Below are 18,957 nucleotides of genomic sequence, written 5' to 3'. Positions count from 1 at the left end.
AATTATTAACCGATTTAATAAAAATATCAAATAATATGATGACGCATATAAATGTCTTTAAAAAAAAGATATTTTAAGTGTTTTTATGTCTCTAAATATTAAACAATTAAAATTAATTTTTAACTATGGAGATAAATTATCGATGTTAAGGCTGTCGGTACATTAATCTTCAACAAATATTAACAAATTTACTAATCAAACTCTTGAAAATCTTTTTACAAAACTCTCCAATTAAATCTCAATGCAACTAATTAAATCCTCATCAATTTTTTAATAAACCAAAAAATAACCCTTAAAACACTCAGAAATCAAACTTGATTTTACCATCAAACCGAGGAACCTATAAATATATATCAAAGGTTGCTACAAAAATAGGTGTTTGATTTGCGTCGTAGGACTAAATAAGAGTTGGTAATAGCTAAAATTAAGAAAGTTATATTAGTAAAACAAAAACGAGCACACACCTATTTCTTTACACTGAAAATTAATAAAAATTTTAAAATCATATATTAATGCTAGTGTTATATATTTGTTTGTGAGTAGAGTCAATGATAATTGATACTTTTATATTAAAATTTAGATTAAAATATATTTTTTATTTTTAAAATTTGGTAAAAGTTTAAAAAGTATTTTAAAATTTTATTTTGTTTTAATTTTATTCTAAAATTTTTTTATTTGTATCAAATATACTCCTGGCCACTTATTTTTCAAAAAATTTTGGACTAATTTAACAATAATTTCATAAGAACAACCTTCAATACAAACAAATCAAAATAATTTTTATGTATTTTTGTTGGATTGGTCTTAAAATTTTTGAAAATTTAGCTATTAAAAATATATTTGATGAAATTAAAAATTTTTGGGACAAAATTAAAATAAAATAAAATTTAATAATATTTTAAAATTTTTTATTAAATTTCAAAGACAAAACAAATATACTTTACTCTAAAATTTAATTAGAATAAGAAAAGTAAATATTGTCATTTATTAATTAATAATATCATATATATATATATATATATATATTATTTTCAATTTCTTAATAAAAAAATTATCATTATGAAAAATAAAATAATAAAAATAGAGAACAATTTAAAAAATTATACAAATAGTAACTTAAAAATAACAATATACCATTTTTTAAATAAGATGATAAAAAAAAAAGAGGTGAGAAGAAGTGAGTGCACGCCGTACGCGTGGGGAAAATACAGACCCCGGCAACGCCAACTGACCAGACAAATAATTGAAATAAACATTACTAACATTAACTCTAACTTTTACACACAGATATTAAAAAGATCCATATTTTAAAAAAAATTATAAAATAAATATAAAAAGATTTAACTAAGGTGTGTTTTAAGGACATATTTTACAATTATAATAATAAATTTTTTTTAACGTTTTTAAGATATTCAATATATTGAAAACTTAAAAAATGTTATTTTTATAATAATTTTTTTAATTTTTTTAAAAAATATATTTAACATATGTTATTAAGACACAAGTTAGTAAAATTTATATTAAAATATTGATTCTCTATTATTTTTTATTTTAGATATATGCTATAAAAATTGATTCTTCTTTTATGTCATTTATTATTATAAAATAAGAATATAATTTTAATATATGTAAAATAGTTTTATACTTATATTTAATCACATAATGACACATAAAAAAAATAAGTTTAATTATTTTGTCAGTTTTTATCATTTTATCGAATTTTTAATTAAGTCTTTATATTTTTTTTAATTGAATTCTTATATCATATCAGATTTTGTAATTAAGTCTCCACTGTGACAAAATCATTAAAATGAATAGAATATTTCATTAAAAAAATAAATATGCTTTATACTTGATTGAATATTTCATTTTATTTAATAGAATATTTCGTTAATTTTAATATTTTTATCACAGTAGAGACTTAATTATAAGATATAAAAATCCAGTTGAAAAAAAACATAAAAATCTAATAAAAAATTTAGTTAAATTATAGAGACTATAATTAAACCTAAAGATTAACTACTATTTTTATTGATAACATAGATGGTCATTCAAGAAGACAAATATAATTATATAATTATATATAAAGAGTAAAGTATCGTTTTTGTCTGTAACGTTTGGGATAAGTTTTCAAGTTGTCCTTAACGTTTTAATTGTCCTATTTAAGTCCATAACGTTTCAAAATTGATTCAATGTTGTCCTGCCATTAGGGACCCGTTAACATAATTTACGGCAGGACAAAGGTCCTTAAATAGGACGAAAACGTTAGGGACAAAAAACGATGCATTGAAATAAACTTGCGAATTTATTTTTATATATCGTTTTTGTCCCCAACGTTTTCGTCCTATTTAAGTCCCTAACGTTTTAAAATAGTCTCAATTTTGTCCCGCCGTCAATTCTATTAATGTATCCCTAACGGCAGGACAACATTGAGTCAATTTTGAAACGTTGGAGACTTAGGACGATTGAAACATTAGAGACAACTTTGGGACTTACCCAAACGTTAGGGACAAAAATGATACTTTATTTTATAATGTCAGTGTATCAAAATTAATCTCTATAAAATAATAAAAGAAGAAAGAGAAAGAAAGATAATTATCAAACAATTTAAAACAAAATATTAATTTATTAAAAATTATTCTAAAATATTTATTATTTTTTTTTAATTTTCACTATAATATTTCTAAATTTAATACCTACATATAAAAACATGTTTCATTAAATGATTTTAAATGTATATTTTTTTATAAATAACAAATGTGATTACCATTTGTTTTTTGTCTAGTTTAAGTAAATAATAGAATCCCTCACATTGATTAACATTAATCTCTCTCTCTCTTTCTCTGAATCTCTCTCTCCCCGTTTGTCCCGCGCGCCAATCTCTGTTGTGTTGTGTTCCCACTCGCCATTTTTTTACAATCTCTCCTTCTTTCTATAAAACCTTCTAAACCTCCTCATTCCATTCTCATTTTTCTCTCTCAATTTTTTTCTCTTCCCATTTTCCTTTCTCTCTCTCAATACCAAAAAAAAAAGAAAAAAAAGATAAAATGGACGTTCGCCGGCGACACCACTCTTCGGCCCCCGCCGGCGAACCTTTGAAAAAGAAGAACACCCCGCCACCTCCTCCAGCACCTCAGCTGGTGTCGACGGTGGTTCCTCTGTACGTAACAAACGGCGTCTTCTTCGGGGTGTTCTTCTCGGTGGCATACTTTCTCCTCCACCGGTGGCGCGAGAAGATCCGAAACTCGACCCCTCTCCACGTGGTCACGCTCTCGGAGATGGCAGCGTTCCTCTCCTTAATCGCTTCCCTCATCTACCTCCTTGGATTCTTCGGCATTGGCCTTGTCCAACCCATTATTGCAGCTTCCTCACGACCTTCCTCCGATGACGAAGCAGAAGAAGAAGAAATCATTAAAGACGACGCAAGAAACCCCGGCCCCTGCCCCGCCGGAATAATCGACTGCTCCGCCGTCGCCGCTATTTCCCCTGCTCCGCCATCGCAGAAACCTCAGCTTCCACTTCACGTTCCGCCTCAGATTCCTCCTCTATCTTCCGACGACGAGGAGCTCGTACAGCAGGTGGTGTCCGGCGAGGTTCCGTCGTACTCTCTGGAGTCCAGACTCGGTGACTGCCGGCGTGCGGCGGTGATACGGCGCGCGGCGGTGGAGAGAGTCACCGGAAGGTCCCTGGAGGGTCTTCCGGTGGAAGGTTTCGATTATGATTCGATCTTGGGACAGTGCTGCGAGATGCCGATAGGGTTTGTTCAGATTCCGGTGGGTGTTGCGGGTCCATTGTTGCTCGATGGGGTGGAGCACACGGTGCCAATGGCCACCACCGAGGGCTGTTTGGTTGCAAGCACAAACAGGGGTTGCAAGGCCATATCTATCTCCGGCGGCGCCTCCTCCGTCGTCCTCCGTGATGGCATGACCAGGGCTCCCGTCGTCAGGTTCGCCACCGCCGTCAGAGCCGCACAACTCAAGTCCTACCTTGAAGACCCAATCAACTTCGATTCCCTCGCTGTCGTTTTCAACAAGTAATTTTCATTTTCCATAATTTTAGTTCATTTTTTTCACTCACACCTTCAACACAAGTTTTGATTTTTTTGTAATGTTATTGGTTCTTTGCTCTTTTGGGTAAGTGAATATCGTGACAAGTTTGAATTTTTTCTTGGCTTTCTTTTGTGACGTGTGTTGGTGGAATTTGTCCCCTGTTTTTTCGAGTTTTACTAGGAGCTGATTAAGGCTGGCATGTTTTTCATGTCTTCATTTTTTTTGGTTGATTAATTGGACTTCTTGTTGTTTGTTTCTGCATACTCGCTTAACGTATAACACACGTGCAGGTCAAGCAGGTTTGCAAGGTTACAGAAGATCAAGCCTGCCCTTGCAGGGAAGAATTTGTACATTAGATTCAGTTGCAGCACCGGTGACGCCATGGGCATGAACATGGTCTCCAAAGGTGTCCAAAATGTTCTTGATTTTCTCCAAACTGATTTCTCAGACATGGAAGTTATTGGAATTTCAGGTGAATTTTCATATTTAGATAATTTTATATATTTGACTAAACTGCTTAACATAATAAAGCTTAATATTTTAGTTATAACTAAAAAGAGTTTCGGTTTGTGTTGGTTAGGAAATTATTGTTCGGACAAGAAAGCTGCCGGAGTTAACTGGATCGAAGGGAGGGGTAAATCGGTGGTGTGTGAGGCGATAATCAAGGAGGAGGTGGTGAAGAAAGTGCTCAAGACAAATGTAGAGTCTTTGGTTGAGCTGAACATGCTGAAGAACCTCACCGGATCCGCGGTGGCCGGGGCTCTCGGCGGATTCAATGCTCATGCGAGCAATATTGTATCCGCCGTGTACTTGGCCACCGGGCAGGACCCTGCTCAGAATGTAGAGAGCTCTCATTGCATCACCATGATGGAAGCCATCAACAATGGCAAGGACCTTCATATCTCTGTCACCATGCCTTCTATTGAGGTAACACTTTCATTATTGCTCTTACTCTCTTTGTTGGTTCTTAATTTAACTCCTTCTTATCTTGGATGTTGCTTCTAATTGTAGAAATATTTGTAGTATTCATTTAATAACGCCATATCTTGTAACCTATTTCAAATTGGTTGAGTGTTAAATCAAGATTTTTTTTTAGCTTGAGTTTTTTTCCCCCAAATCTTAGTTTATTAATCTAACTAATAAGTCTTTGGTATAATATATCGGTGAATTCTAGTATGTCTATACTCCAATGATTATACAAATGTTATTAAAATTAATGTCACACTTTTTTTTTTATATTTTGATAACATTTTTTTCTTAGCAACACTTTTTCAAAAATATTACTTTCAGTTTAACAATACTTTTTAAAATATCATATTCAGTGTTATATAATCATACTAAAATCACCACCCTAATATATACCACATTACATGATATGGCATTTCTGTCTAGACAAATTAGTTATCTTTTTAATAATCTAAATCTACAAGTCAAAAGAAATATATGTCATCCATAAAGATCAAAGAATATGTAACACCTAACAAAACCTTACAGCATGTATATGGTAGATTCTTCATTCTTGATTTGGGTTGTGGTAGATGTGAGGGTGTGGGGACTGACCAAGTAAGTAGTAGAGTCTAGATATGTCGTTTTGTACAGTGTTTGGCAACGGCACGTGTTCAAGGTAACAGGAAAGTGGTTGGTCCACACTTGTCCCTCATAGACACATGATATCATCATATAAGAGATTCTGTGCTTGCACTATTTATCTCATAAATTTTTAGCATAATTAATAGAAAAAAATATAATTTTACTCTTATTTTTTATAATACCATTTTATATATAATTTTTTTATTATATAAAAAAATTTATCAAAAAAAGTAATATTATTAAAATAGAAGTAGTAATATTCATTGTTTAAATAATATTTGAGACTAAGAATTCTAGAATAACAGTTTTATTGTCTCTCTGTGATCTCAAAATTATGGATTTAAGTTGTATTCAGATGCAGCCTTTTTCCAAACTTTGCGATAATACGTTAGGTTTGAATTAAAAAGAAAATTTACATTTTCAATAAATTGTGTTTGGAACTAAGTTTAACTAATTTTTTTTTCTTATTTTTATGTCTTTCTTTCTTCTTCAACTGAATTTTATTGTACAAATAAATTATTAGACCAATTTAGTTACACATGATTACGAAAATAACTTGGCCATGTGGTATTACCATAAAAAAATTCTTAATATTATTATGTATTGTTATTTATTTTCTTTGATAATAAAACGTGTAAGAAACATACATGACACTTCTTGATAGTTGGGTACAGACAATACTTCTCACTTTACAAAACATGTTTCTTCATCACATGTACACAGAACAAATTAGTGTCCCAGGCTGTCCTTTTCCTAAGGAATGAACTCAAACCAAACCGGTGTTTGGATTAATATAGTTTAGATTGGAGTGGAGTACAGGTAAATAAATAAAAACTTTGTTGTTCTGATAGATAATTTTGTGAAGGAGTGAAATAACTTAAAAGGGATTTGGAATATAAACAATAAAGTATAAACTAATTACTCTCTTTTGAACTCCATCTCATGTTATCATGTAGTTTCTTTCTATATGATGTGGTTAGATGTAGTTATTAAATTAAAATTTCTTAACCAAAACGGAGAAAGTTTATGTTTATAAAACTATGTATTTTTGGTAAGATTATATCAACTAAAATCTTAATCAAACATAAGTGTAAATGACATAACACCAACTTATTAAATTAAGTGATTTAGGACGAGTCTAAATGAAGTCAAACATACTAATAAATTAGCATATTAGATAAACTCCCTCTTAAATATCAACAAGGTGTTCCGTCCTGTCCACAGTTCTTAGTTACAACCACTATTTCAATTTCCAACTACCTAAATGTTGCTTCTCATATCAATTTTCTGATCTGTTGATGATGGAGATGTTAATGATATGATCTTTTCTCATTTAATTTAATTTCGTATATAATTATCTTTAGAGAACTGATTCATTATCCTAAATCATCTTTCTAATTATCTTCTTAATCTTTGTTGAGTACAAATTGTTAGTTTAGTTTTTTATTTTTTAAATACCAATTAAATCATAGCCATAATTTGAATGACTAGAAACAAACACTTACTTTATTTTTAACTTTTTTAAGATATTAAACATATTTGAATATTTTTATTATTTAACAATTAAGAGAATAAATGGTGCAGGTGGGAACAGTTGGAGGGGGAACACAACTGTCATCTCAATCAGCATGCCTTAACCTACTTGGAGTGAAGGGTGCATGCAAAGAGAGTCCAGGTGGAAACGCAAAACAATTGGCCACAATAGTAGCAGGTGCAGTTCTAGCAGGTGAGCTCTCTCTCATGTCTGCAATTGCAGCTGGTCAACTGGTCAAGAGTCACATGAAATACAACAGATCTAGCAGGGATGTTTCCAAGATGGTCTCATAAGCCTAACTAGCTCACTTCACCATGCCTTCTCAATTTAATCATAAAAAAAATGGGGTGTAACATATAGTTAAATTAAAAAACTTGTATCATCAATCAATTAATAATGTAAAAAAAAAAAGATGAAGGTTTAATTTTGTCTGTGAAGTTGTAAGTGCTATTCAATTGTTGATACTATATCTTGTGATTTAATTTAGTCCTACTGTAATCTCAATAAGAGATTAGATTAAATCATGAAGTGTAGTATTAGAGATTAAATTAAAATTTTTGAAAGTTAAAAACTCAATTGAATTTGAATTATGCTTACAATGTTCAAGATAAAATTTAAGCTCTATCCTTAAAAATATTAAGAAAAAGAAAGATATGCCAAACCAGTACATGTGTGAGTGAGGATCACAAATCACAGAGACAATTTTGTAAAAGTGGTGGGGGTGTGAGAATAACAAGTCCATGGTTGGCAATGGCATCTTTTGTAGAGTAATAAAAAAAACAAACAAAAAATGGGACCCCAGAGAGGCATGTGTGTGTGTTTTTGTTAGGAAGAAACAAACAGTGAAGACAGCCTGCAAATTAGAATTACTTATATATCTCAACTCCATGTGAATGTGATGAGTGTCATGAACATTTTTCCTTTTCTAAAGTTTGTACATAAAAGACTTGAGAATCAAATTTAGTTTTATTCTTTTTTCTTTTAAATTATAATGATCTGTGTTGTGTGTCATTAGTGTCCGTCATCTAATGCTATTTATTAATGCTTGTCTCTTGTGCTTGTAATCTCCCCCCATTATGTTAGTTTGTAATTTTAGGGAGAAGATAAACATCCCAAGTGGCGGATGATTTAATAAATATATGACATTCAATTAAGTTATGCATGCTCCTTGATCATTTTTGCAAGTTAGCTTATTATCTGTTTTATAAAGTAAGGTCTTAACTCTTAACTCCTAAGAAAATTTTACACTTTTTTATCTCTCCCTCCTCCCAAAAAAAAAATCTAGTAATGCCCTTTAAAATTCGTTTTTATTAATATTCAACTCATTTACTCAATTAAATAAATGTGGTGGTTCTAATTCTTAGTTATGTACAAGTTTTTTTTGTTAAGTTGGAGAAGTCTCAAACTAGCATTTAGTCGTAATTACGATCCAATCCCTCTATTGGGCCGCCGAACAAAAGTTTGACCCGTTGACTACTTTTTAGTTTTAGGAGAATGTTACAATATATTAAATTAATTTAAATAATTAAATTTCAATATGATTTGATATATAGTGGCTATTCTGAGAGCATGGTAGAGAATTAGAGATCTAGAGGTCAGAATTGGCACATGTATCAACATCATATCACGTGAAGGTTTTATCAATTATGATTTGCCTTTTTGGCATAAAAGGTATGTTTCTTGAACAGAACCATGATTAGGAATTAGGGAAAATGAAGTAAGAAACGTAACAATCATAGTTTGATCTACCATTGTTTTGTTTGTTTCATTGATTACAAGTTTGAGATCAGTATAAGAATTGTGATGTAGTAATGTTTGTCGTAAGAGCTTGAGTCTCCAACTTTAGATTTTGTTTTTATAAAAATTCTAATATTATGTTTATAAATTAATTTTTTTAAAGACTTAAATTGTTAAACATAAACCCATAAATAATTATATTTCTGATAGTATTATTTTTCACAATTTTTATCGATGGGGCCCAATCTTGATATTTAATTTCAAAGTAATACATGATCAATAATATTAGAATAATTGATATTTAATTTCAAATTAATACATGATCAAATAAAATTAAGAAATTGAAATTTATTAATCAAGAAAAAGTGGTGACACAATACAATTAAGGTAAACCTTTTACATTTGTCATTAAAGGACGCATATCATAAGTGCTTAATCTTAATCAGATAGGTTATGAAAATGATGAAAAACGCCGTCTGTGGGGATCGAACCCACGACCACGTGGTTAAAAGCCACGCGCTCTACCGCTGAGCTAAGACAGCTTATTGATTATTATGTGCAATTTATTTATAATTACTAGAAATACTAAAAATAAATGTCCTAGGAAGCGTAACACCTTTGAATTCTCACTTTTCTCATCCACATGTATTGTAATGAAATGGTTGTAAAATAAAATAAGATAATGGTTGAATTAGTACATTGTATGGGAAATGTAATAATGTAGACAATAAATTAAATTTTTAAATACTGTTGTGCTCCCAAAGTGAACCTACTTTAATAAATGTTGCACTCTCATTTAATAAATTGAGGATACAAACCATGTACTTGCGATGATAAAAAATCAATGTTCCTTTTACTATGAATTCGTCTTCGGAGTGTGCATTGTTCTGTTTCTCTCTTTAGATGGTTCTGAAAGGCAGATTATTTTCGATGTGCTACAATAATTTTGGTAACAACGAATATTCAGGTTTTGATGGTTAATAACAATCATTTTAACATGAAACCAAAAACAATTGATGCTTCATATACACATATTTGTGCAATAAAAATACACCTTTCAGGCTTCACCTCCACGTAAAACCATTCTTTTTCAAAAGCATCGGCAGGTGAAGTTGCATTTTGAAAATTGGTGACATATTTTTTGGGTAATTGTAAAATAATAAGGCAGTTAATTCTATAGCACATGTCATATGGTGATTTTGGGTAGTCATTAGTGAAAAAATTGAGCACGCGTATGGCAAAAAGAGTGATAAAGATAAAATAGAAAAATAGAATGTGAGTAAAGGACATTAAAGTGCCTAAACCCTTTTATAGTAGTAGTAGTAGTAGTAGTAGTAGAAGATTAATTCTATAGCTGCACATGAGCACATCAATTGCCAATAAAAATTAAGGTTCAAAGCTAGAGCATCAGAATAGCAGCATTTTCCTTGTAGCAGCACTAGGCACTAGCCAGGTATTGGCCGTTAGCAAGAAAACAGTACAAGGACCACCTAGGACAGTTTTCTACCAATATATATAATTTCAGAATTCTCGGAACAGGAAACATAACATAAACTCGCCCAAGTCAAAAAAGGGCCAGACACTTTTAGGTGGATGACATTATAATTCATAATTGATTGATAATTTGATATATCCAGCTTGTAACATGATGGGAAACTCCTACGGATAATATAATAAATTCATAACAGACCTAGCAAGTGTAGCCCACAATAATTTACTCAAATTTGACCTGATCGTTTCTTGGCATGTTACTGGGTTAAATACTTTAATACAAGGTGCAATCTAATATCTCTGCATTATCACAGTAACTAAACAGATAGAATACAACCCATAAATAACCCTGTATGTGAATGATCATTGCTTTTTCGAAAATAATGCAAATCTATCTCTAATCAAATTGTGTATAATTGAATACCAACTTAAATATAAGAATCATAGCAGCATATATTATGAGCTTTCCTCATTTTCACCCACAAATTAAACCTTGCTTCTAATTAAGCCTCTTGCCTTAGTTAGTCAATCGCTCTTATCCTGTTGTGAACCAATCTCTTGCAGATAGTGTTCTGCATCCAAGGCTGCCATACACCCTGCACATGTATCATGACTTATTCATTATTATGAATGCATTTATTGCTAAAATTTCAAGTTCAGTGGTAAATAATAAACATCAAAGCCAAAGACAACGCAGCACAATCAATTTCTCCTCCAAAGCTTAAATATCTTGGGTAGGCACAGCTTAACATATCATCTCTTTGGGCACACCATTTCATTTTGGTGCTTGGTGCATTTTTTAATGTGGACCAACAGCCTTTCACATGTTTTAATATTGAATCAAGGGCCTAGAGTAGGCAGTGCCAAACCAAGAATAACTCTTTACAACAAGGTCATACATCAGGTCCAAACAATGCATCCACACAACAAAACGAGGCAAATTGGCAATCTCTAATCCATACAACTTGAGCTCTTTAAATGAATGAATATTATATGTGCCGGCACCAATGCTAATTGTCAACTCAATAACAGAATAAATAGTTCTAAATTGTCCACATCTACAGTTAAACTACGATATAGTGCACATGTAGACATTAATGACATTGCCAATATTGAAACGGTATAACTGTCATCAAATGTGATGTAAACAGTAAGATTGTTTTCACATTTCACATAACAAATTAACAAGATTAAAGATAGTAGCTACAACCAAGACAAAAAAAATGATAAACAAGAAAGCGGATAAAGTTTTAAGGACCTATAAAGCATGCAGAATGTAAAATGATAAATATAAGACAAGTTTAGACAACTATTGTTGCTTAAGTTTAGCATGCTTGTGATCTCAACAAAACTAAGAATTAACAGATGAAATTTACTGGCATCTATTATGCATGTATCAAGGTGTTCTCATTCAAATTTCATAAGCATGCTCATGCAATAACTGGTGCATGATTGACTTGTTATACACAAAATAAAAGGCTTGATAGAACATCATCTTGATCAAGTGAACTTTAGTTCAATTAAACCTTTTGTGCTAAGGTCAGACCTCTAAAATAGAAGAAACAGAAACAAATGAAACCAACACTATTATCAGATTATCATTATGAACAAGAAAAAAAAAAAAGAATACAAGCTACCACTAGTAAGCTACAGACTACAGTAAAACTAGATATAAATCAGAACTCCAAAGAACATAGGAATCACATTCAGTTCCGGCAGTGACATTCATATCATTAAATGATTTATTAGATACTCCAAAACAGAGAATCTTGAAAACTATTCAAAATTCAGAATAACTACAAGAAGCAATTGAACATTCAGTTTCAAGTGAATGGCTAACCAAAGATAGAACAAGAGAGGTTGAATTTACTTAATGAGTTCTAATAGAACCAGTGGTTAATTGGAACATTTTTGTTAGTTTGCTACAATATTCTCATTTATTAAAAAGCCTTGCAATCTTGAATACTATTCAACTAACAGGATTCCAATAGACATTTTCTTTCATGTGCTTGCAATGCTTCATTTCCAGTTTACCAAAATCCGGAGGAATAAAACAACTAATAAGCATTTTCTCACTAGGTAGAGTCAGCTACACAATTCAAACCAAAACATAGAGCCCTATAATAGATCACATATGTATTTAATCCATTATATATTTAAATCCCTTTAAATAATTTTTTCTAAGATTTCAATCAGCTTTTGGAGGCAACTATGCCTAATGACAAAAGGCAAGATCTAGTTGTATACTAGAGATATGCACTACATACACTTCCAGGGACACATGAGACAAACCAAGGTTAAAACTGCTAGGAACAGACACAGCATATATATATAAGTCCATCCGCACTTCATTCCCTTTCTTAAGCATAAAAAATTGTTCCCAACTTTAAAACAAACTCAAATTTTATGTGTTATTTTCCTTTTCAAATTTCAGATTGCCTTATGTATTGGGGTCGAAACCAATGCTCTTTTGAACTGAACATGTAGGAATGCACATTGTTAGCAATTCGTACAGGAACTGATGCAACATCCAAATGGTGCATTCCTGCTTCATTTCTACTAAAACTCAGTCAAATAAAGTAAAACACAAATGAAAACATAGGGCCATGAACTCATGTTTGGTGCAGACACCTAAACTTACACACATGCACATACGACACGATACCTCAGATGAACCCGTAGTCACTACCATCACAGAAACCAGTTTAAAATAACCAAAACGAAGACACAGTGAGCCAGTAAGAGAAAATTACCAGAGCCAGCAGCAGTAATAGCTTGCCTATATTTCTTGTCCTGAACATCGCCGGCAGCAAAAACACCCTCAACACTGGTCTTCGTCGTCCCGGGCTTCGTCACAATGTAGCCATCAGCATCCAGGTCAAGCTGTCCACCAAGAAACTTAGTCGCAGGCTCGTGCCCAATCGCAAAAAACAACCCATTCACGCTCAAATCAGAAACCTCCCCAGTCACCACGTTCTTCACCTTCAAACCCCCAAGCTTCTTGTTCCCTTCGTCACCGTAAGCCTTCTCCACCACCGAGTTCCAAATCACCTTGATCTTCTTGTTGTTCAAGGCCTTGCTCTGCATAATCTTCGAAGCCCTAAACGTATCCCTACGGTGGATGATGTAAACCTCGGAACCGTACTTCGTGAGGAATGTCGCTTCCTCCATGGCGGAATCGCCGCCTCCGATAACGGCGAGCGGCTTGTTACGGAAGATCGGGGCGGCGCCATCGCACACAGCGCACGCGGAGATCCCGCGGTTCCAGAAACCGTTGGGGCCTTCACCGGAGCCCTCGAAGGGGAGGCGCTTGGCGACGGCGCCGGTGGCCACGATGACGGAATCGGCCACGACGGTTTTGGAATCAGTGAAAACGGTAAAAGGAAGCTTCGAGAAATCTACCTTCGTGACGGTCTCCGTGAAGATCTCGGTGCCGAATCGCTCCGACTGCTTGCGGCAGCGTTCCATGAGCTCACCGCCGAGGATGCCGTCGGGGAAGCCGGGGAAGTTCTCGACGTCGGTTGTCGTGGTGAGCTGGCCTCCGGGGGCGATGTCGTTGGCCATCCATCCTTCGAAGAGGATTGGCTTGAGCTCGGCGCGGGCGGCGTAGACGGCGGCAGTGTGAGCAGCAGGACCGCTTCCTATGATGCAGAGCTTGGTTTTGAGGGTGCTCATGGTGGAGGCAGAGTATGCTGCGGCGTTGGCAGTGGTGGTGGAGGCCCGGCGAAGAGCGGCGACGTGATTGCGGACCTTAGAAATGAGATTTTGGAGAGTGTAGTTAGGGCAAAATCTCATCACTTTAATCGCCACTCTCCTTCTCTTTCTTTGACTTTTTTTTTATTTTATTTTCTCTCTCTCTTATTTTATTTACTCTCTAATTATTGGAGGCAAAATCAATTCTTTTTATATTTTTTATTCACATTCATTGTGATTGTGGAAACTGGAACGTGAGATATTCATTTGAATAAGGCGCGAAATGGGTGTTTCCCTTTTGCTTCTGGGCGCCAAGTTAAGCAAATAACACTTAAATTTATTTTTTTTATTATACACTTTCTTAATTCATAAACATAAAAATATACACTAATTCTCATTATGAATGATAGCTTTTATTATGCTACGTACATATCTAGTAATAATTTTTTTATTTGATCACTATTTTTTAAACAACTATTAAATGGTATTCGATAGTTTATAAGATTTACAAAAATAATCATAAAGGATGGAAACAACAAATAAGCTCCTAAATTATTTAAGAATATGACAAAAAATATCATATAAGTGAAAAATAACTTATGCATTTAATTTAATTTGAGTTTTTATTGAGATATCTAGATAATTATTTAAAAAATGTATAAAAAAATCAAAACAAAATTCAAACTTTTAAACTTCTTTTTATTTGTATAAAATCATTTTATAATTTTTTTCAAAAATTCTGTATCATTAAAACTAACATTAGTTTTATTTGATAATTATTTAATAATTTCTTGTTTTACCTATTCAAACTTGAGTTAAAACCCAAAATAATCCCTAAAATTGGCGTTGTACACTAAAATCGTTTCTGAGATTCCAATTATACTAATACATTCCTGAGATTCATGAAAGTGCACTATATTAATCTCTGACCCATTTTTCATTAACGATGTGATGATATGACTTTATGACGTAGACTATAAGTGACACGTGTCACTCCATAATTTGGCCACATGTAATAATATGATAATGTGTTGACCAGTGACACGTGGCATGCTGATGTGGATGGTTGTGCCACGTGTCACAATGTTATTTGGTCACGTGTCTGTTTGTGTCACGTGTCGTAACTGTATTCGTCCACGTGTTGTCCATTATGTCATCATTGTAGATGCATCAAATTAGTCCTTCACTTTGTATTAAGTGACTCATTTTAATCCCTGAAATTAAATGCAGTGCATCAAACTAGTCCTTTCACCAATTTTTTTCTCAATTTTTCTATAAATTCAAAATTCTCAATATTTTTTAATGCATTAATTTCAATTCTATTTTTTCAGATGTTAATCAAATAAAAGTGTTTTTATAAAATATTTTTTCTCTTGCGAATGCCCTAATCGCCGACTTGGAGTTGACGTGAAGCCGTGAAAACATTTCAAGCACCTTCACTACCATCTCCGATCTTTTTTAGTGTTTTTATAAAATATTTTTTCTCTTACGAATACCCCTAACCACCGTTTTAGAGTTGACGTGAAGGCATTTCAAACTTTTTTCATTACCATCTTCAACCTCTTTCATCTAGACGGCAGAGGTTGGAGATGATAATGAGGGTGCTTGAAGTGCCTTCAATCTAGCTCATTTACACATAACGAAAACGTATATTTCATAGGAACAAAAAATGATGTTTATTTTAATTATTGATTTCTTGTAAAAAAACACATGTTTTTTTATAAAAAAAATGTGTCTAATCAATCATATAGTTATTTTTTTATAATAACATACTTATATATTATAAAATTTACCAATGTTAAATTATTAAAAAAATTATATAGTTAAAACTAAAATCTTAAATTTTTTTTATGAAAGCACTTGTATTTAAATGATATGTGAAAAAATAAAAATGAAATTAGTGCATCCAAGACATTGAAAATTTTAAATAAAAAAATGAGAAAAAATTGTTGAAGGGACTAGTTTGGTACACGATGTTCAATTTTATGGATTAAAATGAGTCACTTAATACAAAGTGAGGGACTAATTTGGTACATCTATAATGATAATATAATGGACAACACGTGAACGAATACTGTTGTGACATATGGCACAAACAGACACGTAGCCAAATAACAATGTGACACGTGGCACAACAATCCACATCAACATGCCACATGTCACTCGTCACCACATCATCATATCATTACACGTGGCCAAATCATGGAATGACATGTGTCACTTATAGTCAACGTCATCAAACCATGTCATCACGTAGTTAATGAAAAATGAGTTAAAATTAATATGGTGCACTTTTCTCAATCTCAAGAACGTAATTGATACAATTAAAATCTCATAAACGATTTTAGTGCACGACGCCAATCTCAGAAACCATTTTGGGTTTAACTCGCTCAAACTTACTAAATGATTTCATAGTGTTATTTTTTCTTAATTATAACTATATATATAAATATTTTTTTTTCAGTATTAAAGTTTTATAGCCCGTATAACTATAAACGTCAGATAATAAAGCCACGGTTATACATAGCCATGCATTGATAACTCCAATATTCCATAATAACTAATATGCATATCCCAAAATTCTATTTGTTTGGCGGATGGCACTTAATATGCTACCACAAAGATTCTAATATTCTATGATTCGTGAACTATTCCTTCAGAAGCAGCTTTACACTTATTTGTAGGTTGAATACGTATTTTGCCCTTTGATAAATTTTTTAAAGATTACGAGATCTTTAAAAAATATATATATATATTTAAGTTTTTAATATTAAATTTTGTAAAATTAATTAATTTTTTTGTTAATAATCTATTTTTAAAATATATTAATTATATGATATGTTAATCACTAATATATTTTTTATTTAATTCATATAAATAAAATTAATTTAAAAATTATTAATATATTTTAGTTTTACATAATAAATTTAGTTAATATATTTATAAAAAAAACTAAATTACTTTTATAATTATTCTTAAAAAATAATAAAATTCTTAATAACAAATTTTTTGTCAATCATATTTGATTCTTAATAGATAAATCAATAATTTAACATGTTATATAGATTTATTTTATTAATACATAACAAAAATATTTACAAAAAATATTAATCAATCTCATAAAAATAAATATAAAAAATTATTAAAAATTTCGTCGTTTAAAATAATTATCAGACCATTTAAACAATTTTTTTCTCCTTAATTATATATTTAGCTTCAAACCAACGGGTTCCATTGCAAATAGGTGGAAATTAGAAATCTTCTTTCTAGCTATTGACATCCTAAGAAGAATGATCATTTTCAGATACATGCATCAAAGCATATTCACAAGAGACAAATTTGATGGTTTCTTTGAATTTGTATCTTATTTGCCTCTTTTTTAAAAAATAATTACTAAATATTTAAAAATTATTTATTTTTATATTTTTAAATTAAATATTAATTTTTTTTAATAAATTAAGCAATTACATGCAAGTATCATAATAATCACCTTCAAAAAATATCTCTCGAATCTATAGCATTGTTCTAAAATGCGATATGTTATTGGAATTGAAATGAAATATAAAATTTCGCGTATATAAGTATATTACTTAATTTCTCATCACTAAGGGCTTGTTTGGGTGAGTTTTTTAAAAAAAAAGATCTTTTTTTGAGTTATCTTTTTTTAAAAGATCTTATAGATAAATAAAAATAATTTTATGTTTGGATATCTTATGTAAAAAGATCTTTTTATCTATTAATTATGTTTGGGCATAACAATATAAAAGTACTTTTTTGTTTATTTATTAAATGAAAAACATTTTTAAGGAAAAAATATTTTTTAAAAAAAGATGTAAATTACAACTTCTCAAAAAATATCTTTTTTTTTTTTATTTTACTAGTGCTTTTACTTTTACTACTAGAAATTTGCCAAACACGTTAAAAAATAAAAAAAATCTTTTTTCATTGAAAAAAGATATTTTTTTAACAAAATAATATCGCCCAAACATGCACTAAACAACTTTTAATAAATTAAGCGTAAACTTTTTTTATCAAATTACTTATTCAAAAAATTTAAATTAATAAAAAATACATAAATAATTATATATTTTAAATATCTTTTATGCAAAAATATTTTTTAAATTTATATGAGTTTGTTTTATATGCATCTCCGCTGACGAGTAACAGTGAAAGATCAAATCAGCTAGATTGTTGGGAATGTTGGCCTCCAACAGAGTATCTCTGATAAATTGCCATTTTAATCGATCGTATGCTTTTTCAAGATCGATTTTAATGGCCATGGATCCGCCCTCACCCTTTTTATTTTTCATAGTGTAGAGGACCTCTTGTGCCACCAAAATATTGTCTGCACTCTGTCTGCCTAGAACGAAATTACATTGAGCAGGGCTAATAAGCTTGGGCATGATTTCCTCTGATCGTTGAGACACAATCTTGGTAATGAGTTTGTATGATACATTGCACAAACCAATTAGCCTGAAATGCCTTATGGTCTCAGGATTATCAATCTCTGGGATAAGAAAAATATAAGTATTATTCACTACTTTAATTTGTTGATGATCTTGGAAGATCCTTTTAACCCAACTGATTAGAGAATCTCTAACAGAAGACCAATTATTTTGGTAAAACATTGGAGGAAAACCATCAGGACCTGGAGCTTTCCAGGCCCCCATTGCAAAGAGGGAAGTTCTTATTTCATCAACTGTCACCTCCTTAGTCAACATTGCTATATCCTCCTCAGAGATCGTTGGAAACAAACCCGGAGCTTCCAATCTCTCAAACCCGGAATCTTCCGTATAAAGGTTTTGAAAAAAATTTAAGGCTATGATCTTGCAACTGCTGATCCTGCTCAATCCAGACTCCTGC

General features: G+C 31.7%; 2 protein-coding genes and 1 non-coding gene across 3 annotated transcripts; 1 reads left to right on the top strand and 2 right to left on the bottom strand.

The window, feature by feature from the left end:
• Positions 1–2,896: 2,896 nt before the first annotated feature.
• On the top strand, positions 2,897–8,132 carry LOC130981866 (3-hydroxy-3-methylglutaryl-coenzyme A reductase 1-like). The gene is made up of 4 exons (XM_057905603.1): positions 2,897–4,033; positions 4,340–4,521; positions 4,630–4,976; positions 7,224–8,132. Exons 1-4 carry the CDS (start codon positions 3,048–3,050, stop codon positions 7,464–7,466), a joined length of 1,758 nt encoding a protein of 585 aa, XP_057761586.1. The 5' UTR covers positions 2,897–3,047; the 3' UTR covers positions 7,467–8,132.
• Positions 8,133–9,380: 1,248 nt separating this feature from the next.
• On the bottom strand, positions 9,381–9,452 carry TRNAK-UUU (transfer RNA lysine (anticodon UUU)). The gene has a single exon. It is a non-coding gene; the product is annotated as a tRNA-Lys (tRNA).
• A 1,063-nt stretch (positions 9,453–10,515) lies between these two features.
• LOC130982885 (thioredoxin reductase NTRB-like) lies at positions 10,516–14,239 on the bottom strand. The gene is made up of 2 exons (XM_057907016.1): positions 13,155–14,239; positions 10,516–10,997 (listed from the first exon to the last, which is right to left on the bottom strand). Exons 1-2 carry the CDS (start codon positions 14,194–14,196, stop codon positions 10,927–10,929), a joined length of 1,113 nt encoding a protein of 370 aa, XP_057762999.1. The 5' UTR covers positions 14,197–14,239; the 3' UTR covers positions 10,516–10,926.
• Between the last annotated feature and the right edge of the window lie 4,718 nt (positions 14,240–18,957).

The sequence above is a fragment of the Arachis stenosperma genome, chromosome 5 (genome assembly GCF_014773155.1).
Source record: "Arachis stenosperma cultivar V10309 chromosome 5, arast.V10309.gnm1.PFL2, whole genome shotgun sequence".
Taxonomy (NCBI): Eukaryota; Viridiplantae; Streptophyta; class Magnoliopsida; order Fabales; family Fabaceae; genus Arachis; species Arachis stenosperma.
The sequence above is the reverse complement of the archived record's forward strand: the minus strand, read 5'-3'. Positions and strand labels throughout refer to the sequence as shown.